The 25,053-nt window shown below is 43.2% G+C and overlaps 1 protein-coding gene across 1 annotated transcript in view; it reads left to right on the top strand.

The window, feature by feature from the left end:
• NID1 (nidogen 1) overlaps window positions 1-25,053 on the top strand; it is a 96,441-nt gene that overhangs the window by 52,461 nt on the left and 18,927 nt on the right. The window contains exons 11-12 of the mRNA XM_004372797.2: window positions 3,807-3,956; window positions 5,633-5,755. Of these exons, the coding sequence (XP_004372854.1) occupies window positions 3,807-3,956; window positions 5,633-5,755 (273 nt within the window). The remainder of the gene's footprint in view (window positions 1-3,806; window positions 3,957-5,632; window positions 5,756-25,053) is intronic.

Below are 25,053 nucleotides of genomic sequence, written 5' to 3' on the forward strand. Positions count from 1 at the left end.
GGTGCCAGTTCCGCAGTTTGGGAGGGCTGTTTACACGCAGGAATCAGACTTAATTTCTGTCCTCCAGTACATGGAGAATCAGAGGTAAAGGAACAAGTTAGCGTTGCTACCTACATTAAGAATACCGTCACCTCACCTTTCATTTTAAGAGGCTTGCAAGCATTTGCATTCATTTGCTTCTTACAAAACTCTTTTTAATTATTTTCATTTTACCTTTAATAGCTATTAAAACAATAAGGCTTGTTTCTGCTTATAATCAGTGGCCTTGGGATTCATACTGAGAGGACTACAGCAAGCCTTCTTCCTTTTTCTTGTTCACATTGTTTTATATGTTTGATTTTCTTTTTTAAACCTTCAATGTTGCAGCTAGAATTCTTTCTAGCACAGTCTTTATACAATTAATACTCGGTAGGTGGAATTTTATTAATGGTAATAACTTAAAGCAAAACATTGTATTTGACCCATCTCCATGTGTTCTCTCTGGAACGCACCCAGCATTTATTGTGATAGACACTTGCATCATTAACCTGTCTTCCATTGAATTCTACCTCGTTTACATCTAAAACTGCATTTGGAGGCATTCTATTTATGGACTTTATTTTTACAAGCCACAGGGAGTAACATGACTTCTTAGCCTTATTGAAGTAAGTTGATGCTGTTAAGTAGGTTAATTATGCTTTTGGTTGATGATGATGGTGATGGCGGTGACGGTGGTGGTGGTGGGCCAACCACAAGAGCCAGATAGTTTAAGTTTTTCTTTTTCATCCTACTGCCGCACGTTGATCTGTTGGCTCCAAGAATTTTAAGTTCAAAGATTCTTGGAGATTTCCAGGTCTGGAGGGCAGTGTGTGGAATGGGAGATCTGAACTCAGCGTTTCTTCCTAATTTAAAACAGATTCCTCTCTTACGATATCCGTGAGCCATCTCTTTGTCCCTTCCTCACTGTTTACCCATGTTTTCTGTTTGCTCTGTCTTGAAGCTCAAGTGAAGCCACTGAGGTCCCGGGTTGAGGTGGTTTCTGGAGGGCGGGAGGGAACAGGCAGTTCTCAGATTTTGAGTGTGACCCAAACATCTGCAAGCTGAGGGAGGCCAGCTGCGTTTTCACAGAGTTGAGATTTCAGATTTCAGTAGAGAACATCTACTTGTGTGTGTTCAACCTGACTTCCTTCTCTGCCTTTTGAGGGGAGGAGATTCAAACGTAGACTTCCCATGGCAGTGCTCCACTGTCATTACATTTTGGTTCAACCTTGGGTGGTGGGTGCTGTGCCCCTTGGGTGGTGAGGTGTAGTCACTGAGACTCATCCTGGGTCAGGTGTGTGAGGTGGGCTGTCCTCAGAATGGGTTGCTGGCCTGGGTTTCTGGATCTGACTCTATTCCTGACTTCCATACTCACTGGAGGGTCAGAGCCTTGTGCAAGACAGGTGGTGTGAAAAAGTCCACTCCCAGACATTTGATTAGGGGAAGACACTTAACTTCTCAGGGCCTCAGTTCTTCATCTGGAAAATGGGGTGATTGGGCTGGGTCATTGATTTTCCAGCTGTGTCCCATGGAACCCTTGGATGTGCCTCCAAGGGCTGCAAAGGAAAACACAGGGCAGCCAGTGGGCAGGCTCTTGTCCTTTAGCCCCTACCTCCAGCCTTTCATTTTCCTCTATATCAAATTCTGAGTAAGATTTTGAAAAAAATAGGTTCCGTTGCTCAGAAACAAATGTGGAAACTACTGGATGATCATTAAGCTCCTGTCAGCTCTAGCATCGTTCAGTTTCCTGATCCTCCTGCTGCCTGTTGACCCCATGCCATTCCATCCCACTCAGCTCTTCACCCTTTAATAGGCTGTTTTCAGACATACTGTGCAGAGATGGCTAACTGTAAAACCAAGTCTGCCTAAAACTCTGGCTCTGCCACTGGTCGGTCTCACCTCTCCTGGAATTCCTTGTTAAGATAGTATCCTAGGTTGGAAGCCTGGACTAGGAAGGTTTCCCTCTGAGTCAGAGAAAGGAAGAATGAGGAAAGAATCCCAGCAGTTTAGGAGGCAGGCTTTGTCCCCGGCTAACTGCTAGGGACCCCGCTTGAGCCCTCGTGGGCTGGGAGCTCATGCTGGGCATGTGGGTTTGCCAGGGGTAATTATCTGTCCACCTGGATTGTTATTCCGTTACCAGAGGAGGCTTCCATATTTGATATTTTCTATAAACTTGTGGCTTTCTCTTTTTCACTGGAAGCAAACTTTTACAGTTAATTGAAACATGCAAAATATGTTTATATGAAAGAAAGATGGGCCTCAGCTTGCCTAGAAGTCACCTTTGTGTGAAGACATAGGTGGCCCCTCTGAGTGGACACAGCCTTGTGATAATTGGCTTGGCTTATGGAGTGTTGGGAAAGCGTAGCTCCCACTGACCCCTCACAACACTACACATCAGCCATACCATTGGAGCTGGAATAGGGCCAGCCTTAAGCAAAACGCTGACATGAAGAAAGCCTCACCCAGTGCTCATGTTCTCCTCCCTTGCCAGTCATATTGTTAGACTTAGTTAGAGGTCTGCACCCTACCCTTTTAGTCCCTAAGTTAACACGCTCAGCTACTAACCAAAAGGTTGGGGGTTCAAGTCCACCCAGAGGCACCTTGGAAGAAAGGCCCGGTGATCTACTTCTGAAAAGTCAGCCCTTGAAAACCCTATGGAACACAGTTCTACTGTGACACACAACGGGTTGCCATGAGTTGCAGTCAACTCAACAGCAACTATAGTTGGTACCCTGCCCTTTCTTCATCCTTATTGGTGACGTCTTTCCCTTGGTTTGCCCGTCTTCCTCTTGCATCTCCGTCCTTCTCCCATGTTGCCTTATTCTGCTATTCCCATCCCACTGTTCGACCTGCCTCCACATGGATCTCTCCAACCACTGTGATTGCGCTGGGTCTGATTGCCCTGGGGCAGGGCACATTCTTTTTCTAGAATTCTCTTCAGAAATGAAGGGAGTAGAAAAGTTAAACCCCAACTTACAGTCTTTTTATTTCTAATTCCGAAGCCAATTTTCTCTCCTTTCTAAGCCTCCATTCCAGCTGTGCAGCTTTCATTGGTTGAATGGGCGTGGTCAGAAGTTGTGCCTCACTGCTTAGCATGCTGGAAGTCATTCCTGTTTGACAGAGGAAGAACATGAGGCTCTGGGAAGTTTTATGGTTTACCCAAGGCCATGTGATTGACACAGTGTACCTGGTGTAGACCCGGGGCTGCCGCAAAGTCCCGCTCTCTTTCCACCACACCCTCTCACTGCCATGGAGAAGTTATCTTTCTTCTTCCTTGGTGGGAAGTGGGTGACTTTGGCTTAGGCATTCATAGTGAATATTCTGCCTGCACAGAGTGGAAAAGGCTAGGAGACGCCATAATAAAGGCTCAATTACTTTAAACTCTGTACTAATAGTTGCCATAGGACATGTGTACATCTGCACATGTTCCAAATCCACATTCAGAGTGAGGGGAAGTTGGATTCTTGGGACCTGTTATGGGGCCAGGTATGGAGAGTGGCCTGAGACAGAGCCCGGGGGTCTGAGGTTGGAAGCTAGGCTGAAAGGCCAACCACGGTGTTGGTCTACAAAGAATAGCAAGAGGCAGAATCCAGGTGGGAGGACACGGGATGAAAGCCATTGGGTCAGACCAGTGGTGAGCAGGGGTGAAGCCTGGGGGTCTGGGGGCTGGGCAATGTCCCTCTTTAGAGGGCCTGGTGGACTAAACCATTGGTATGGCAGGAGCTTGCTGGGTCTGCTCATGGGACTTTCTCTCATACTACATTGTGTGTGGACCTTTTGTTCTAAAGCTGTTGTAGACCAGCGCCCCATCAACTACTGTACAAGTAGCCTCCACGACTGTGACATACCCCAGCGGGCCCAGTGCATCTACACTGGAGGCTCCTCCTACAGCTGCTCCTGTTTGCCAGGCTTCTCCGGGGATGGCCGGGCCTGTCAAGGTGGGTACTCACGCTGATTCTCCCTGTACCAAAAAAAGACCTGAAAAGTCCCCCATGTGCTAACTCTCATATGTTCCTTACCCGCTCGCTCCCACATAATCCTCACTCTATTGGGTGAATGGGCTGCGTCCTATATCTCTCTTAGTTTGAACTATGCATTTTCTTTTGGAGGCTGTTCTCATTGGTGAAGGCACTTGGCCTCCCCTACTGCTTTGCTGTATGTGACTTTTTCAGGCAGCAGTTAGACAACCTGCTCTCTGCTAGGATCTGAGGATATTGTTTGTCTTTCATAAAAAGACAAACAGTCCTTGCATGCACATTGCTTGAAGTCCAGCCTTTTATTTAATAAGATATATGGTGGTGCAGTGGTTAAGAGCTACGGCTGCTAACCAAAAGGTCAGCAGTTCAAATCTACCAGCCGCTCCTTGGAAACCCTACGGGGCTGTTCTACTCAGTTCTGTAGGGTCGCTGTGAGTTGGAATCAACTCGATGGCAACGGGTTATTATATATATAGTCATTCAACTGGACTGTTCTAACCTGGTGTTCCGAAAAAGCAAAATTCCGTTATTGAATAAATGACTGCAGAGAAGCTTTCAGACCTGAGATCAGCTCAGTGTTGGCTATTGGGCAGCTCTAAAAGCAAATTTTAATTTTAGGTAAGATAACCTGTGAACACAGTACCCCAGGCCTCTTTGATTTGCAGAATTACTTAACATTATACAATCGAGTGGGGGCAGTAGTTTAGTAATAGAATTCTCGACTTCCCTGCTAGAGACCCAGGTTCGATTCCCAATCAGTACACCTCATGCACAGTCACCATCTGTCTGTCATTGGAGGCTTGCGTGTGGCTATAATGTTGAACAGGTTTCAGTGGAGCTTCCAGACTAAGATGAACTAGGAGGAAAGGCCTGACGATCTACTTCTGAAAATCAGCCAGTGAAGACCCTGTGAATCACAACAGTCTGATCCCTAACCAATCATGGGGATGGCACAGGGCCAGGCAATGTTTCAATCTGTTGTACCCGGGGTCACCATGAGTTGGGAGCCAACTCCACGGCAGATAATGACAACAATAGCAATACAATGAAGTACTTATGAAAAGCATAAACTTTTCCAAGATGATAATTTCTGAGGTACTTTCTCTTTGTTGCTGAACTTGTGAATTTTCTGTCATCTGAAGTTTTTCCATCATGCACAGGCACCACAGGATGAAACATTTTTGAAGCTCTCATTTATGACGGGGGGACCATTTTATGATTCAAAAGAATCCTCTCTTCCTTTTGCAAATTTTATTTTTCATGAAAAAATAATCATTAAAGTGTAGCTCATTTGTAAGCTGAATAGCTAGAAATTGGGCCTTAGTGTCTTGGTAATTGATGTTTCACACTCATTGCCATTGAGTCAATTGCAACTCTTAGCGACCCTATAGGACAGAGTAGAACTGCCCCATAGGATTTCAAAGGAGCAGCTGCTTAGCAGCCAACCTTTTGGTTAGCAGCCGTAGCTCTTAACCACTGCACCACCAGGGCTCCAACTGATGTTTAGTGATTCTAAATCACCGTTCCCAGATCAGAAACAGGTTCCCAGAGAGTTGAGCAAGTGACTTAAAGCATTCTGTAAACTGTGAATTCCAGAAGAAACCTCACTGTCCCTGGGCCTGGTTGCTGTTTTGCAGATGTGGATGAGTGCCAGCCGAGCAGATGTCACCCTGACGCTTTCTGTTACAACACTCCAGGCTCCTTCACATGCCAGTGCAAGCCTGGTTACCAGGGAGATGGCTTCCGTTGCGTGCCTGGGGGTAAGGTCAGGGGAGACTTGGAGTTGGTACCCCATTGCCATGTCCGTGAGTACTGAGTACATGGCCCTGGGAAAGGATATGAGGTGGAGACGTGGGAGCTCCGTGGAAGGTTCTAAGAGTTGTTGAGACAGGCGATCCAAACACAGGCTGCAGCACAGTGCCACGCAGGCTGTGCACCGCACAACTCCAGGGGGAGCCCTTCGCATGGACATCACTGTGCCGGCAGCCTGGCATTTGGTCATCCCGGAGGGGCTATGATTTGAGCAACAAGTTCTGGGTAAAGCACTGGCTCCTGAGAGTTATGGAGAATACAGCTGGGTTTGGTGTGGAGGTGAAGGGCCACTAGTGACCGAGGACCCCATAGAATTCTCTGTATTACCTGTTATACCTGACCTGATTTATGCAACTTGTAAAGTTATCCACTGATCGGAGACTTGAGTGATAGCTCTTAGACCATAAGGATAATGATAGCTCTTAGGCAGTCTCTGGAATGAGTTCAGATACATGGGAGGCACTCAACAAATGCTGTTGAATGAATGGGTATAAACGGCTACCATTTGTGCAGAAGCTGCAATGTGCTAGGGGCCTTACACACACTATTTCATGTAATGCTCATCATAGTCTTTTTAAGGTAAGTGCTGTTACTCTCTCCATTTACACAGGAGGATGCTGAAACCTAAAAAGATAAAAGTCTGGTCAAGATCCCACAGGTGGTAAATGCTAGAACGAAGATTTAGGCCTAGGTCTGTTCAATGGACTCCAAATCTGTATTCTGTCATCTAAACTGCACAGTATCCTGACACGACATTAAGAATATATTGACACCTCAGGCTGGAGTTAGCCAATAGAGTCATTTAGTTTTGATCACAGCTCCTGTTGTTGGCCAGATATATTCATGCCTCTATAAATGTTATCAATAAGATATATGGAAATTTTCATTTCACCACTTTTTCTATACATTTAATAACTGTTAAGTATCTGTCCCCTTCAGTAACCTGAGTGCCTTGAGGACTGGGTGCATATGCATTTTATTTTTATATCCTCAATACCCAGAAGAGCATGGGGTTCACAGCTACTTATAGCTGTTGAAGAAATAAATGAATGAAGCAATTTCCACTCCTACCAGCAGTATATGGAAGTATTTATCTACATTCTCACTAGGACTGGGTATAACAAGTTTTTAGCATAGTTACTGATCTAAAAGGAGAAAAATAACCAGATCGAAGTTTGACTTTTGAGGTAAAATATTACATGCTGCTGGTCTAAATTTATTTTCTTCAGCTTAGATCAGGGGTCAGCAAACTGCAGACTGCAGGCCAAGTCTGGCTCAGCACCTGTTTTTGTTAAGTTTTATTGGAACACAGCCATGCTTATTCATAGGCATACAAAGCTTGAAATGTTTACTATCTGGCCCTTTGCAGAAAAAGATTGCCAACCCCTGAGTTAGATGAACCCAGGCAGGCCCACCTTTTGTTCCTGAAAATATGGGTAAAAACTGGCTCTGCCCATAGGTTCTGGGAGGCAGGTTATATAGAGAAGAGCTAATGATAATTCAAGTCAAAACATTCCAGCAGCCATTAAAAATGACTGAAGTTCATTATTTCCCTTGGCTTGTTTCACATCTCCAGTTCAAAAAGAAGCATGTTTCATTTTTTGATTTTTCATGTGTTTAACCTGACTGCTTGCCTCCTCTTTATGGCTCTGTTTACTAAACAGAAACAGTCCAGACTGTAGGCTAGCATATAAAGACGGGACAGAGATAAAACGAATCATAGCTATTTGCCAAGGTTGTTTATGCATTTAATTCTGTTCTCTTAAGAAATTCCAATCTAGTTGTATGCCCAGGAGAGAATGTGCGCTAGAAATGTATAACAATGTTCATTGAGTATTGTTTGTAATAGAAAAAATCTAAATGGCCTTCCATAGGAGGAATGGACAAATGGCTGTAGGTCCATTCATACAGTGAAATAATGTACAGCAGTTAAAATGAATGAGCTAGAGTTAATGGATAAATCTCAAAAACACAGTGTTGAGCAAAAACAAAAAAAAAATTTACAAAAGGATATATGCAGGATGATGCCATTTATGTAAAATTTAAACCTGTATGAGGATGGGTATATAGGTAAGATTATTCTTATACATATGTATGTACAGGAGCCCTGGTGGCACAGTGGTTAAGAGCTTGGCTGCTAACTAGAAAGTTGACAGTTCAAATCCACCATCCAGTCCTTGGAAACCCTATGGGGCAGTTCTACTCCGGCCTATAGGGTTGCTGTGGGTCAGAATTGACTCTACAGCAATGGGTTTTGGTTTTTATGTATAATCTATATGGAAGAAAGCTATAAAACACGTGCATGGGGATAAGAAACAAAAATTCTAGAATAAAGATCACTTCTATAGTGGGAGAGAGGGGGCTGGGGTTGGGGAGTGTTACACACGGGGCTTGTATTTCTAATGTTCTACTTTTTAGCTGCAATCTGAATATAGAGGTTTTATCGTATTTTTCTAATTTGCCTGACTAAAGTATTTTATTAAACATTACAGAGAGAAAAATAATTTGTAATGTCATCAGCAATCCTATTTCCAACCATAGTGAAGCACAGGGTCAAACAGTAAGCACTATTTGGTATCTACTGCGTACAGAGGGAAAGAGTTTAAAAAAACAAAACTAGACTTTCTTTGAAGGTGAGTCAGTTAAGGTCATGGCAGCTGTAGCATCAACCGGTGATGGGTGAAGCAGAAGAAATGATGCTTTTCCCCCTCTCTCCTCTGCACTCCTCCCCACAACCCACATATGGATTGTGAAACCAGTTTACTGGATCACGGTTATCATTTTCTTTCAAATGGAATGGAACGAGATAGGAAACAATAGCCAAGAAAATATCAGAGTACATCATATGTGGTAAGAATAAGTACTGTTTCATGAAGGAATACTTGCATATGAGCCTATATGTGTGCATGGAGAGGTGCATGTGCACGTATGTGTTCTGGGTTTCCAAGTAAATGCATTTCTTTCTGTGGGTCATAGTCAGTAAGTTTGAAAGCCACTGTATTAGTTATCTATTGTTGCCTAATAGATTATCCCAGAATTTAGCAACTCCTCTCACAGTTTCTGTGGTCAGGAATTCAGGAGTGGCTTAGCTGTCAGGATGTCGTCCATGGCTATGATCTTCTCTAAAGTTCACTGGGGCTGAAGGATTTACATGGATCTCAGCAGGCCCCAGTTTCTCACAGATATTGGACTGAGGACCTCAGTTTCTTGCAACATGGGTCTCTCCACAGGGCTGCCTAAGTGTCTTCAAGATGAAAGCCACAGTCTTTTATAACCTAATTTTGGAAGTGACATACTGTCACTTCACCTGGATACTATTAGTCACAGATCAACCCTCTTACAGTGCTAGAAGGAACTACAGCAGTGTGTGAATACCAGTTGGTGGGAATCATTGGTGGCCATCTTGGAGGCTGGTTACCATAGCCACTCTTCTTGCCTGGACAACTTCTGAGGGAGTGTAATTGGCTAGATTTTTGTACCTTAGGATATTAGACGATCAAAGAGGGGTATTAAAAGTCCTGAGCTAGAGATGTGAAGCCTTGTCCTCAAGGGCAAATACCAAGCCGGCGAATGTTTGATCACTTCTCTTTATACTTTGGCACGAGTTACACTTACCAGCACACAGTATCTAGTTCGGCACTATGTACTTTCACAGAAAGATAATTAAAGAGTTCAGAAAGTAGGGCTGCAAAGAGAGATGAAAACATTTAGGTTAATATTACTTAAAGGAAAGAAAACTAAAGACCAGTTTAATGTGTTACACTTTTTGTTATGCTTCTGTTGTGTTTTATTTCGAGCACACCCAATGTGAGAAAACTTGAATTTTCCACTGAGATCTGAAAGGGGTCTAGAAATTCTCTAAGTTATCTGCTTTGTTTATAAGTAAGGAAGACGAAACCTGAATAATTTCTTAGTTTACAAAAAGGTTTCTTAAACTCTATATAAAAGAATTTTCCATAGCAGTCTTTCCTCAAAATTGAATAATATATAGACCCTTTTAAAAAGAAGGAAACCCTGGTGGCATAGTGGTTAAGAGCTACAGCTGCTAACAAAAAAGTCAGCAGTTCAAATACCACCAGGTGTTCCTTGGAAACCCTATGGGGCAGTTCTACTCTGTCCTATAGGGTCGCTATGAGTCAGAGTCGACTCTATGGCAACAGGTTTGTTTTTTTTTTTTAAAAAAAGAAAAGGTTTTAAGGCCTCCAGAGTTGGCTTAGATTATTTTCTTCATTGTAGATAAAGCTAGTTGTCAACTTCTTATATAACTATGAAATCAAAACAAATTTATAAATTAAATACAAAGTTACAAATTATAAGATTTCAGTCAACATTAACGTGTTTATCTGAGATGGAATTGCCATTCCTGTAGTTGTCTCCTCTATCCTGCGTATTTACCCTTTCCATCTCTAATGGGAATTCTTGATGTGGCAAGATGCGCTAGGCTCATAGTGCATATTTCCTGCCTCAGAACTGGAACCAGCCATTTCTCCAAGAAGCCCTGGTTTCTTTTGTGGGAAGTGGTATTGCAGGACCACCGTCTAAGTGCTAGGGATGCTCAGACAGAACTAGGACTGCCTTATGAGTTTATATTCATATTTCCCATTCAAATACAGGAGTTTCCTTTAACCTCTTCTAGATTACATCCCTATTTCCTTTCTTCACACCCAAAATCCAGGTTCTCAGAGGCACAGGGAATGATAAGAATGATAATATACCATGAATACTCATTTATCCCACATTACACAGACAACAGTCTCAGAATGACAATACTCATACTGCCACCACCAATGTAGTTTCTGAGAACAGTTTAAAAACGTTTGCATATGCTGTCCACGCCCTCCCCACTCTGACACACATGGGGTCACCATGAGTCGGAGTTGACTCTGTGACAGTTTTTTTTTATAGTTATACTCTGTCTACATTGCCTGAGCACGTAACCACGTCATCTATGTTCTCTCTTGTTTAATCCTTATTTAGTCTTAGTTCAAGGTCCCTGGGTGGCACACACAGTTTTGTGCTGGACCACTAACCGAAAGATTGGTGGTTCAAACCCACCCAACAGTGCCATGGAAGAAAAACCTGGCAATCTGCTTCTGTAAAGATTTCAGCCAAGAAAACCCTATGGAGTTCAGTTTTACTCTCTAACACATGGAGCTGCCTTGGGTCGGAATCAACTCAACAGCAACAGGCTTGGGTTTTTTGTTTTAGTTTATATTTCAAAAAGTAACTGTATGTTTAATGCTTGTTAGCAGTCCTTATGTCAATGTCTCTGTAGTTACTTGATTGTTAGAAATTTGTTCTATTAGATTCCTCAGGAAGGGCTCTTAGAAACTATATTCCTTGGTTTACATTTTCTGTTTTTGAATCTCTTAAGTATTCCTTTGACATAAAACATAGCTGTCAGACATGCTAATGACACCTGAAGATAATTCCCTCCTTTTCACCTGGATGCCTAGAGGACATTTTCTTTCTCTAAAAAGTCCAATAATTTTACTAGACTATTTTTGTTTTAAATGTTTTCCTCATTTCCACCTTCTATTTCTCTTAAAGCATAGCCTGTTGTGTTTGTTCACTTTTGTGTTCCTTCTAGTCTGCATTTCTGAAATGATTATTTTTCTTTTATTTCTACTTCTTTCCTAAATTCTGTCACTTCACGTCTGTGTGTGTCCTTTCGGTGAAAGTTTACAAAGCAAATTAAGTTTCTCATTAAGCAATTAATACTCATACTGTTTCATGATATTGGTTGCCAAGCCCGTGACGTGTCAACACTCTCCCCTTCTCCTCCTCTGGTTACCCATTTCCATTTGTCCAGTTTTCCTGTCCCTTCCTGTCTTCTTGTCCTTGCCCCTAGGCTGGTGTGCCCATTTAGTCTCATATACATGGTTGAACTACGTTTGTTATTGTTTTATGCTCCTGTCTAATCTTTGGCTGAAGGGTGAACCTCAGGAGTGACTTCAGTACTGAGTTAAAAGGGTGTCCGAAGGCCACAGTCTTGGGGTTTCTCGTCTGTGTCAGACTAGTAAGTCTAGTCTTTTTTTCAGGGTTTGAATTTTGTTCTACATTTTTCTCCTGCTCTATCTGGGACTGTCTATTGTGATCCTGCCAGAGCAGTCAGTGGTGGTAGCCGGGCACCATCTAGTTGTGCTGGACTCAGTCTGGTGGTGGCTGTGGTAGTTGTGGTCCATTAGTCCTTTGGACTAATTGTTCCCTTGTGTCTTTGGTTTTCTTCATTCTCCCTTGCTGCAGATGGGGTGGGACCAGTAGACATATCTTGGATGGCCGCTCACAAGCTTTTAAGACCCCAGACACTACTTACCAAAGTAGAATGTAGAATACTTTCTTTATCAACTATGTTATGCCAATTGAGCTAGATGTCCCCCAAGACCATTGTTCCCAGCCCTCAGCCCAGTAACTCGGTCACTCAGGGAGTTTGGATATGTCTGTGAAGTTTCTATGACTTTGCCTTGGTCAAGTTGTACTGTCTTCCCCAGTATTGTGTACTGTCTTACCCTTTTCACCAAAGTTACCACTTACCTGTTGTCATTTAGTGTTTTTCCATCCCCACCCCGCCCCCCCTCGTAACCATCAAAGATTGTTTCTGTCTGTGTGTAAACCTTTTCATGAGTTTTTATAATAGTGGTCTCATACAGTCTTTGTCCTTTTGTGATTGACTTATTTCACTCAGCATAATGCCCTCCAGATTCATCCATGTTGTGAGATGTTTCGCAGATTCATCATTGTTCTTTATCGTTGCATAGTGTTCCATTGTGTGTATGTACCCTAGTTTGTTTATACGTTCATCTGTTGATAGGCACTTAGGTTGTTTCCATCTTTTTGCTGTTGTGAATAATGCTACAATGAACATGGGTGTGCATATGTCTATTAGTGCGATGGCTCATATTCCGCTAGGATATGTTCCTAGGAGTGGGATTGCTAGATCGTATGGTATTTCTATTTTTAGCTTTTTAGGAAAGTACCGTATTATTTTCCAAAATGGTTGTGCCATTTTACATCCCCACCAGCAGTGCATAAGAGTTCCAGTCTCCCCACAGCCTCTCCAACATTTGTTTTTTTGTTTTTTTGTTTTATTTGTGCTAGTAATGTCATGGTGAGATGGTATCTCATTGTGGTTTTGATTTGCATTTCTCTAATGGCTAGTGATTGCAAGTGTCATGGATTGAATTGTGCCCCTCCAAAATATGCATCAACTTGGTTAGGCCATGATTCCCAGTATTGTGTGGTTGTCCTCCATTTTGTGATTGTAATTTTATGTTAAAGAGGATTAGGATGGGATTGTAACACCTTTACTAAGGTCACATCCCTGATTCAATGTAAAGGGAGTTCCCCTGGAGTGTGTCCTGCACCAGCTTTTATCTTACAAGAGATAAAAAGAAAGGGAAGCAAGCAGAGAGTGGATACCTCATACCACCAAGAAAGCAGTGCCAGGAGCAGAGTGCATCCTTTAGACCCAGGGTTCCTGCACAGAGAAGCTCATAGTCCAGGGGAAGATTGATGACAAGGACCTTCCTCCAGAGCCAACAGAGAGAGGAGGCCTTCCCCTGGAGCTGACACCCTGAATTTGGACTTCTAGACTACTGGACTAGACTGTGAGAAAATAAATTTCTCTTTGTTAAAGCCATCCACTTGTGGTATTTCTGTTATAGCAGCGTTAGATAACTAAGACAGCGAGCATTTCCTCATGTGTCTGTTAGCCACCTGACTGTCTTCTTTGGTGAAGTGTCTGTTCATATCCTTTGCCTATTTTTTTAATTGGATTATTTGTCTTTTTGTTGGAGAGGTGTTGGATTTTCCTATAGATTTTAGAGATAATTTCTGAGTTTTTTGAATTCTGATCTATTTTGTTCTTTCATGTCTTACAACATTTTCTTAATATCCTTTTGCTTATTTTGAAATAGAAGGTTACAGCCTTGATCTGTTCTGTTAGCATGTCTTGAAGGCTAGCTTTCATTGTCTAGAGTTATTATTCTACTCCTTATTCTCCTCTTTCTCACATTCACTTTGTATGTCATTTGACCTCCATGCTTTTCTGATGCTCATTTTTATATGAATTTAGTTTTCCTGAACTTTAGAAGAAGGCTCAATTCAGAAAGCTTTTCTAATTTCACAGAGCCTCCTCCTCTGTTCTTTTGGCGAAGTGTTTGAATATATTTCAACTTGCTTTTGAGAGTTTCTGGCTCTGCTACCCTTCTTCTTTCTTTGTCTTTCTATTGCTATTGTCCCCAGCCTGCTTAATTTTTATTTTACTTCCAGCAGTTTCTCCTCAGTGTGGGGTCCTCCCAGGCAGATCAGTTTTGAGAATTCATAGAGACTAGACTCTTTCAAAGGAGCCCTAGTGGCACAGTGGTTAAAGTGCTCAGCTGCTAAGCAACAGGTTGGTGGTTCGAACCCACCAGCCACTCCACTGGAGAAAGATGTGACAATCTGCTTCTGTAAAGATTTATAGCCTTGGTTGGAAACCCTATGGGGCAGTTCTGCTCTGTCCTATAGGGTTGCTATGAGTTGGAATCAACTCAGCAGCAATGAGTTTGGTTTTTTGGTTAGACTCTTTCAAGAGTCCCTGTGTGGTGCAGATGGCTAACATGCTCAGCTGCTAACCAAAAAGTTGGAGGTTCAAACCCACCCAGAGGTACCTCAGAAGAAAGGCTTGGTGATCTGCTTTTGAGAAGTCAGCCCTTGAAAACCCTATGGAGCAGAGTTCTACTTTGACACACATGGGGTCACCATGAGTCAGATTGACTCTGTGACAATTTTTTAAGACTCCTCCAGCCCCTTCATACTTTAGCTCTGACCCCTTGCACTCACCTACTATTGAAGTAAGGAAAAATCCTCCTGGTTTCAGCTGCTGTTCTCACACTGGCCTGCTATCCTTTCTAGCAAGTACCTGTCGATGGTTCCAAACCTGTTAGATGCCCTGCTGCTTCCTTCTGCATTCTTCCGTGCAGTCACTGATACAGGTGACTCTTGTGGCCATCAGTGGTGTGTCTTCACCTGCTTCTGCTTTGGGGTTCATGGGATGACCTTGTCACCTCACGTCATTGTAAACGTCACCTATGGGTTTTTGGTTTTGCTCTCTAACTACTCTTCCTGTAAGTAGATTCTAAAATTAGGCTGCCACTTCTAGTGCCATCTTCTCAGAGTCTCCATTCCCTCTTGCACTACTGCGGTAGGGCTATTTCTTCTACCACCCCAGTGAAAGGCAGCAGTGACCCTCAGTTTGTTAGATCTCAGGCCTCACCTTTCTTAGTAGCATTTGGCACAATTTATCTCACCTTTCTTCCTGAAACATGTTCATCGTTTGGTGTCCAGGGCACTACTCCTCTTGGTTTTGGTTTTTGACATCACTGTATTTTTTTCAGTCTCCTTTGGCGGATCTTCCTTTCTGGTCTTTTCTGGTAGTGGAGCTCCGGGGAGGGAACATCTGAGCAGGTATACAGCATCATGTGGTAGGGTGAGCACAGGCCTCAGAGCCAGAGAGAGCTGAGTTCACATTCTGGCTCCACCATTTTCTAGCAGTGGTATGATTAGATCCATTTAATGGGTGAGGATACTGGGATTTAGAGAAACAAGCTCACTTGTCCAAGGCACCCAGGCTAACTAGTAGCATAAAAAACCAGTTGCCGTTGAGTTGATTCCAACTCATGACAGCCCTACATGTATCAGAGTAGAACTGCTCCATAAGGTTTTCAGTGACTGATTTTTCAGAAGTAGAACACCAGGCCTTTCTTCTAAGGTACCTCTGGGTGAACTCAAACCTCCAACTTTTTGGTTAAAACTGAGCGCGTTAACAGTTTGCACTACCTAGGGGCTCCAACTGAAAGCATAGCCGGGATCAATTGTTAAATACTTCTTAAGTATCTGTTAGGCTCCTGCTCCTGTACTCGGCACATGAAAAGAAATGTCTCCCCTCTGGAGGAGTTTGCATTATAATTGGGCAGGAAAAGGGAACACTTGAGACAACTAGTGAATCAATGAATGGTAACTAGTGCTGGGAGTAAAGATCCAGGTGGGCGAGAGAAGTTAAGAAGTTAGGAAAAGAAGGAGGAGAGGGATGATTTGCGTTAGGCCTTGAAGGCTGGGTAGGATTTGAATAGGAGGTGGTTAGGCAGGCAGGGGCAGGTCAGGCTGTGAAGGATCTGAAAACTAGGGCCCTCCAGAGGCTGGAGAACGTCCAATGGTAGTCCTGACCACAGCCTCCCTCCCTTATAGCTCTCACATGGCCTCATTTCCAAATCAGCTGAAAAGACAACTGCATCCTTTCTTTTTTTTTGAGAGTCCTCTCCAACTAAACCTCAGGCTGTATCCTGTCAACCTTTTTCACCGATACCCGGAATTTCTTGGCTTCTTCTCCTTCCTCCTCTCACAGCCTGAAGACCTCCAGCCTTAAGTCAATCTGCTAAAACACACAGGCTGCTGGGCTGAGCCACGGGCTGCACATATGAGAGACACCACAGGTTTACCACCCACAGTGTCAGCTAAGCCCTTAACCCACCCACTGCCGGATGAGGTGCTCCTCCTCTCTGTTCCCATAGCTCAGTCTACTGTCAACGCCTTCACACACTGCGTGATCACGGTCAGGGTCTTTGTCTTTTCCATTAGACTCTGCACTCTAAGGACTCTCTGATTTAGCTCTAATCCCCAGTGCTTACAGGGCGTCTGGCTCATAGCTTGTTGTTGTTGGCTGCCACTGACTCATGGCTATCCCATGCATGATGGCATGGAAATGCTGCCTGGTTCTGCACCATCCCCGTGATCAGTTGCAGATCAGACTGTTGTGATCCATGGATTTTCATCTGTTGATTTCTGGAAGTAGATCGCCAGGCCTTTCTTCCTAGTCTGTCTTAGTCTAGAAGCTCCACTGAAACCTGCTCAGCATCACAGCAACACGCAAGCCCCCACTGATGGATGGGTGGTGGCTACATATGAAGTGCACTGGCTGGAAATCAAACCCAGGTCTCCCACATGGAAGGCAACAATTCTACCATGCTTATGGCAGGTTTCAGTAAATGCCGATAACACAAATGAACGATCCAAGGATCCATGGTGTTCTTGGACTGAGAGAGATAATGAGCACAGTGATTTTAAAGTCAGTCCTACACTAGAAGGATTTGGGGAGAGGCCGGGAGCAGGGAGCCTGGAGACAAGGTGAGTAAAACTCAAAGATGCCATTTCCCGTGATGACAAAAGAGGCGACATGTAGGCTAGAAGTGGACTTTCTCTTCCTTGCTGTTTTATAACCCTTCTGCTTTCTCCTCTCTATTTGCCTCTTCTAATCGCTAGTTCATTTCTCTCCCTTGAGGTCCTCCTTCCTCCCAGGTGCTGTAAGGATTGGTGGGCACAGGTTGGGAAGGCACTCTGAGGAGAGTTAATGAGTAGATCTTCATTATTATTACCATGATCACTGGTCTTGTTGTTATTAGTAGGCCCTTAGTAACAGGAGGGGAAACCCTGGTGGCGCAGTGGTTAAGAGTTTGACTGCTAACCAAAAGGTCAGTAGTTTGAATCTACCAGGTGCTCTTTGGAAACCCTACGGGGCAGTTCTACTCTGTCCTATAGGGTCTCTATGAGTCAGAATCGACTTGATGGCAATGGTTTTTTGTTTTTTTTTTTTTAGTAACCGGAGGATAAAGAGCACTTCTGGTTGGCATTGTTTCCTTCACTCGTAAATTCCCATTCTTGGAAGTCTGGCAATCTCAGACTAGCAAGTGTGCGTTTGGCAGCTAATGAGACAAGGCAGCGCGAGCCGGAAAAGTCTTGGCCTGAGCAGACAGCAGGCATCGTTCACCAAACCCGTGTCCCCGTGTCCCGAGGCATGTGTACTTGGGAGAGCATGCTCTGTTAGCACTGCCACCAGGAGCAGCTGACCCCCCTGGGGCCCCAGGCTCCATGCAGGAAGAGACTGAATAAATGGCACCCCCACCCCAAGAAGTTCCATTCTAAGTAGCTCCAGAGGTTCTTTCATTGCTTTATGTCTTCTCTTCCCAGAGAGACTTGACATTTCTTGAGTACCTCCCCACCCTTGACTCTGCTGAGTATATCAGAGGCTACAAGAGTCATTTATTTGAATTAACATGGAGAAAGAAATTTAATCAGGCAAGGGAATGGAGTGCAAATCAAAATATTAGGAATGTACTTTCTTCTTGCTTCTCCCTCTGTTTCATTTTCCTCTCATTCCCTTTGTCCCCACCTTGAGAAAAGTCACCCCAAGATCTCTGCCAATCCTCAGATAAGTATCAGGTCTTGAGTGTTCCCTTGCCTGAGCAGATCAAAGTAGATGAGTAAGAAGAATCTTGTCTGAATTATCATTTTATCAACCAGAGACAAGCTCAGGAAGTCTTTGTTACCCCATCCCCACCCCACCCACCAGACCCTTAATGGGAAATTCTCCACGGGGGCTGTGGCCCTCTGCAGGGGGCACCAGCTGTAGCCCCTGGGCTGCTCCCTCCTGCCTTCTGGCCAAGTCACCCCAGGAAATTCGATGATATCACAGCTTTCCATAAACACACTTGAAATTCCATTTCCTGAGTCACGACTGAGGTCACCCCCTTCCCTTTTTGTTAAGTACAAGATACAGCACTTAAAAGTTACACTGTAAATTCTAGATTACTTGAGATTTTGTATATTGGCCAGACACCACATTAACACAAAGCTGTCCGCTACACGAAATGGAACAACCCCTGTTTCCTTAAAAGTTTAGTTGACAGTACACAGAACACTGATCTTATTTTCTAGCTAGAAAAACAGCACCGTATACAAACGTTTACGGCAGGAAAGGGAGTCTTTGAGTTCGCAGGTAATTTCAATGTGAGGCTTTGTCATTTGAGTGTGTTAAGCTAACATATGTATATCATTGTTGACATGACATGTTTAGTGTGTGTGAGTGTTATCCTGGACACTGAGAGTATGGGTGGCAGGAGATCTGCAGCACAGAGGGACAGGTGCAGGATGAGGAATCCAAAGACCCAGGTTCTAGTTTGAGCTGTACCACTTACTAGTTCTGTCACATGAGGGGATTCCCATAACTCTCTGAGCTTCAGTTTTCTCATTTGGTGTAAAAAGCATACATGCTTGCCTCATAGGATTATAGTGAGAATTGAATAAAATATATACGTGGGAGCTTCAAGTCCACCCACAGGTACCTCAGAAGAAAGGCCTGGTGATCTACTTCCAAAAAGTTAGCCATTGAAAACCCTATGGAGCACAGTTCTACTTGGACACATGTGCCATGGATCTGAGTCAACTCAGACAATGGCAACATTTTGTTGTTGTTGTTTTGTTTTGTTTTTGTATTTTGGGGTTTTTTTGGTTTGTTTTATATATGTGAATGGGGACAGCTTATATGGAAACTCTTAAACCCTGTACAAATGTAAGATATTGAGGAATGTTACCAGAATAGGGTCTTTGCTCTAGAGCAGTCGAGCCAATGAAACACACTCCAAGTCAGAAAGAGTGAAAAAGTTTTAATTTAGGAAGTGTACACCACTGGGGGACCCAGCAGCAACTCGGGCTTAGGGAGTCCCAAAAGCCATTTTTACATTAGAGTTTACATATGATTTTTACAAAGGTTAGAAGTGTTGTTATTCACTCCAAGATAATTTCAAGAGACTTTATCATACCAACGTCTCTGACATCTGGGCTCTACTCTTCCTGTGGGGGATCCTAAGTCATAAAACAGAGTCATTAACAAAGGTATGTGCAAAACAAAGCCATTAACGAAGGTATGTGAAAAGGGAGAAGGCAAAGAAAAAGAAAAAAAACTTATAGGTTCATTATGGCGTTAGTTATGTCAAGCCCTCAGTTGCCCATTCTGAAAAGGAGAAAACATGCTGGGGAGTATTGGGGTCACAGGAAGTAACCAAGTTTTATGTCCAAGAGTGAACAAAAATCAACATTTTTGTTCTCAACCAGATGGCTTTTTCATATCTTTGTTTGGCTCTTCCCACATCAAATATGTTTTTTGTTTTTTTTTCTATGTTGGCTTCTGGGACAAAAGAAAAAACATACACAGTTTTCCATTGCCAGATTCAATGAACACTTTTCTGGCATGCTCACTGCTTCTAATAAAGGGAGCAGCCTCATCATGAGGCAGGCTGACACGAGAGCTGATGGCACAGACAAAAGGTACTTTAAACGTTCATCAGCAGCACATGAGTTGAAAGTCACTGTGTTGCCCCGGGTAGATACAGTCAGAAGTGAACACTGAAGTGCTGACCTTAAAGTCCCCTCTGTGTGCACTGCCATATACTCTTCACTCCTCAAAATAATACTGTGAGGTTGGTTACTGCTACTATTCCTGTTCTACAGCCGAGGGCGGTACAGCTTAGTGAGCATTGTTAACATTACCAAGGTAACCCCGGAAGTGGTGGAGCTGAGAATAAAAACATTTTCAGGCTCAAAATTCTCTGAGATGTGTAACACACACACACACACACACATAGTTGTTGTTAGTTGCCGTTGAGTCAGCTCTGACTCATAGTGACCCCACGTATTACAGAACTAAACATCGCCTGCTGCTGCGCCATCTTCATGATCGTTGGTGTGCTTGAGTCTCTTGTGGCCACCGTGTCAGTCCATCTCACTGACAATTTCCCTCACCTTCGCTGGCCCTCCGCTTTACCAAACGTGACCTCCAGTGATCAGTCCCTCCTGATGACATGTACAGAGTAACTGAGTTGAAGTCTTGGGCAATATTCTTTGGTAAATTGGGCTTTCATTGGCTGATTTTTGGAAGTAGATCACCAGGCCTTTCTTCCTAGTCTGTCTTATTCTGGAATCTCCACTGAAACCTGTTCATCATGGATGACCCTGCTGGTATTTGAAATACCAGTGACGTAGATTCCAGCATCATAGCAACATGCAAGCTACCGCACAGTGTGACCAACTAACAGATGGGTCGTGGATATATGTGTGTGTGTATGTATATGTGTGTGTGTGTGTATGTGTATTTCCCCCCATCATAACTAGCAATGCCCTAGAGCAAGGGTTGACAGACTACAGCCAGCAGGCCGAATCTGGCCCCCTGCCTGTTTTTGTAAATGAAGTTCTACTGGAATATAACCACACTCGTTCATTTACGTATTGTCTGCAACAGAGATTTTATTATCTCATGTACCACAAAACTGAAAATATTTATTCTCTTGACCTTTACAGGAGAAGTCAGCTGACCTCTGCCCTAGAGCTGTATAGCACATTTCTAGTCAACAACAAAAAGCACTGAGGTACTCTGTTCTGTGGAGAAAATCTCTTCAGGGCACTAGTGGGATCCTGCCCCTCCACCCCCCCCCCCCCCCACTCCCTGAATTGTAATATTGTGTTTACCTGTCCTCTTCCCTTTACAATGTGAACTTCTTGAGAGCAGGCCCTCTGTTTTATTCTGGTTTGCAACTCTAACCCCCAGCCCAGTAGGCGGTTCTTGAGTTAACAGTTAAGGAGAGCCCATTACTTCCCTCACAGAGCCTAGAGTCCGCTCAAGGAGACAGACAAGAAGACAGCCCATTGAGTATGATAGGAGCTGCAGTGCTGGTGAGCCCAGAGTGCTCTGAGAGCTCATAGGAGGGACACCAGGCCCAGGCTTGGGGAGCCTGGGAAGGCTGCCTGAAGGAAGTTAGTGCCTAAGCTGATTATTGATTCATGTTGGGGGAGGAGGGTGCAAGGGAGGTAGTAACAAAGGGAACAGTACGTGGAAAGGCCTGGAAGGGAGAGACTTACGGCATGGTGCAGGTTGGCCGAAATATAGCTCTCAGCCGTCAGTCGAGTGGAGAGTGGGGACTACCCCCAAGCCTGGGCATCGCTCTGTATGGTAGATGCTGAAGAGGTGCTGCTGGCCTGGTCCTTATGGTGGCTGGACTCCCTAGCTAGCGTGAGCCAGCTATCAATCAGTTGCTGTCAACTCAACTCCGACTCATGGTGACCCTATGTATATCAGAGTAGAACTGTGCTCTGTAGGGTTTTCAATGACTGGTGTGTGTGTGTGTGTGTGTGCTTTAAGTGAAAGTTTACAGCTCAAGTTAGTTTCTCATACAAAAATTTATACACACATTGTTATGTGACCCTCGTTGCTCTCTCTGTAATGTGACAGCACACTCCTCCTTTCCACTCCGGATTTCCCGTGTCCGTTCAACCAGCTCCCATCCCTTTTTGCCGTCTTATCTCGCCTCCGGACAGGAGCTGCCCATTTACTCTCACATATCTACTTGAACTAAGAAGCACTCTCTTCATGAGTATCATTTTATGTCTTATAGTCCAGTCTAATTTATGACTGAAGAGTAGGCTTCAGGAATGGTTTCAGTTCTGGACTAACAGAGAGTCCAGGGGCCATGTCTTCCGGGGTCGCACTTGTGTCAGTGAGACCTTTAAGTCTGGTCTTTTTACTGGAATTTGAGTTCTGCACCCCACTTTTCTCCGGCTCCATCAGGGACTCTCTATTGTAGTCCCTGTCAGGGCAGTCATTGGTGGTAGCCAGGCACCGTCTAGTTCTGGTCTCAGGCTGCTGGAGTCTCTGGTTTATGTGGCCCTTTCTGTCTCTTGGGCTAATATTTTTCTTGTGTCTTTGGTGTTCTTCATTCTTCTTTGCTCCAGGTGAGTTGGGACCAATTGATTCATCTTAGATGGCCACTCGCTAGCTTTTAAAACCACAGATGCCACTCACCAAAGTGGGATGCAGAACATTTTCTTAATAAACTTTGTTATGCCATTTGACCTAGATGTCCCCTGAAACATGGTCCCCAGACCCCTGCCCCTGCTACTCTGTCCTTCGAAGTGTTTGGTTATATTCAGGAAACTTCCTAACTTTTGGTTTAGTCCAGTTGTGCTGACTTCCCGTGTAGTGTGTGTTGTCCTTCCCTTCACCTAAGATAATTCTTGTCTACTGTCTAGTTAGTGAATACCCCCCTCCCTCCCTCCCCACCCTCGTAACCATCAAAGAATATTTTCTTCTGTGCTTCAGCCTTTCCTTGAGTTCTTATATTAATGGTCTTAAACAATATTTGTCCCTTTGTGACTGACTAACTTCACTCAGCATAATGCCTTCCAGATTTCTCCATGTTATAAGATGTTTCACAGATTCATCGTTGTTCTTTATTGTTGTATAGTATTCTATTGTGTGAATATACCATAAATTGTTCATCCATTCGTCGGTGGATGGGCACCTAGGTTGTTTCCGTCCTTTTCTATTGTGAACAGTGCTGCAATGAACATGGGTGTGCGTATATCTATTCGTGTGACAGCTCTTTATTTCTCTAGGATATATTCCAAGGAGTGGGATTGCTGGATCATATGGTCCTTCTATTTCTAGCTTTTTAAAGAAGCGCCAAATCGATTTCCTAAGTGGTTGTACCATTTTACATTCCCACCAGAAGTGTGTAAGTGTTCCAGTCTCTCCACAGCCTCTCCAGCATTTATTATTTTGTGTTTTTTGGATTAATGCTAGCCTTGTTGGGGTGAGATGGTATCTCATTGTAGTTTTGATTTGCATTTCTCTAATGACTAATGATCGTGAGAATTTCCTCATGTATCTGTTAGCTGCCTGAATGTCTTCTTTGGTAAAATGCCTGTTTATATCCTTTGCCCATTTTTTAACTGGGTTATTTGTCTTTTTGTTGTTGAGGTTTTGCAGTATCTTATAGATTTTAGGGATTAGACCCTGATCGAATTTGTCATAGCCAATATTTTTTTCCCAGTCTGTGGGTTGTCTTTTTACTCTTTTGGTGAAGTCTTTTGATGAGCGTAAGTGTTTGATTTTTAGGAACTCCCCATTATCTAGTTTTTCTTCTGGTGTTTGTGCATTGTTAGCAATGTTTTGTATTCTGTTTATGCCATGTATTAGGGCTCCTAGCACTTTCCCTATTTTTTCTTCCATGATCTTTATCATTTTCGATTTTATATTTAAGTCTTTGATCCATTTTGACTTAGTTTTTGTGCATGGTGTGAGGTATGGGTCGTGTTTCAGTTTTTTGCAGATGGTTATCTGCTTATGCCAGCACCATTTGTTAAAGAGACTGTCTTTTCCCCAATTAATGGACTTTGGGCCTTTGTCAAATATCAGCTACTCATAGATGGATGAATTTACATCTGGATTCTCAATTCTGTTCCATCGGTCTATGTATCTGTTGTTGTACCAGTACCAAGCTGTTCTGACTACTGTGGCGGTATAATTGGTTCCAAAATCAGGTAGTGTGAGGCCTCCCAGTTTGTTCTTTTTCTTCAGTAATGCTTTACTTATCTGAGGCCTCTTCCCTTTCCATATGAAGTTGGTGGTTTGTTTCTCCATCTCATTAAAAAATACCATTGGAAATTTGGATCAGGATTGCATTGTATCTGTAGATCACTTTGGGTAGAATAGACATTTTCACAATGTTGAGTCTTCCTATCCATGAGGAAGGTATGTTTTTCCACTTATGTAGGTCTCTTTTGGTTTCTTGCAGTAGTATCTTGTAGTTTTCTTTGTATAGGTCTTTTATGATATATCAAATATCATATATTTATGCCTAAGTATTTTATCTTTTTGGGGGCTATTGTAAATGGTATTGATTTGGTGATTTCCTCTTCGAAGTTCTCTTTGTTGGTGTAGAGGAATCCAACTGATTTTTCTATGTTTATCTTGTATCCTGATACTTTGCTGAAATCTTCTATTAGTTCCAGTAGTTTTCCTGTGGATTCTTTGGGGTTTTGTGCATATAAGATCATATCATCTGCAAATAGAGATCCTTTTACTTCTTCCTTACCAATTTGGATGCCTTTTATTTCTTTTTCTAGCCTAATTGCTATAGCTAGCACCTCCAGCACAGGGCTGAATAAGACTGGTGATAAAGGGCATCCTTGTCTGGTTCCTGTTCTCAAGGGCAGTGCTTTCAGACTCTCTCCGTTTAGGATGATGTTGGCTGTTGGCTTTGTATAAATGCCTTTATTATGTTGAGGAATTTCCCTCCTATTCCTATTTTGCTGAGAGTTTTTGTCATGAGTGGGTGTTTGACTTTATCAAATAAATGCCTTTTCTGCATCAATTGATAAGATCATGTGGTTCTTGTCTTTTATTTTATTTATGTGATGGATTACACTGATTGTTTTTCTAATGCTGAACCATCCCTGCATACCTGGTGTGAATCCCACTTGGTCATGGTGAATTATTTTCTTGATATGTTGTTGAATTCTATTGGCTAGAATTTTGTTGAGGATTTTTGCATCTATGTTCATGAGGGATAATTTGTCTGTAATTTTCTTTTTTTGTGGT

The sequence above is a fragment of the Trichechus manatus genome, unplaced genomic scaffold (genome assembly GCF_000243295.1).
Source record: "Trichechus manatus latirostris isolate Lorelei unplaced genomic scaffold, TriManLat1.0 scaffold00021, whole genome shotgun sequence".
NCBI lineage: Eukaryota > Metazoa > Chordata > Mammalia > Sirenia > Trichechidae > Trichechus > Trichechus manatus.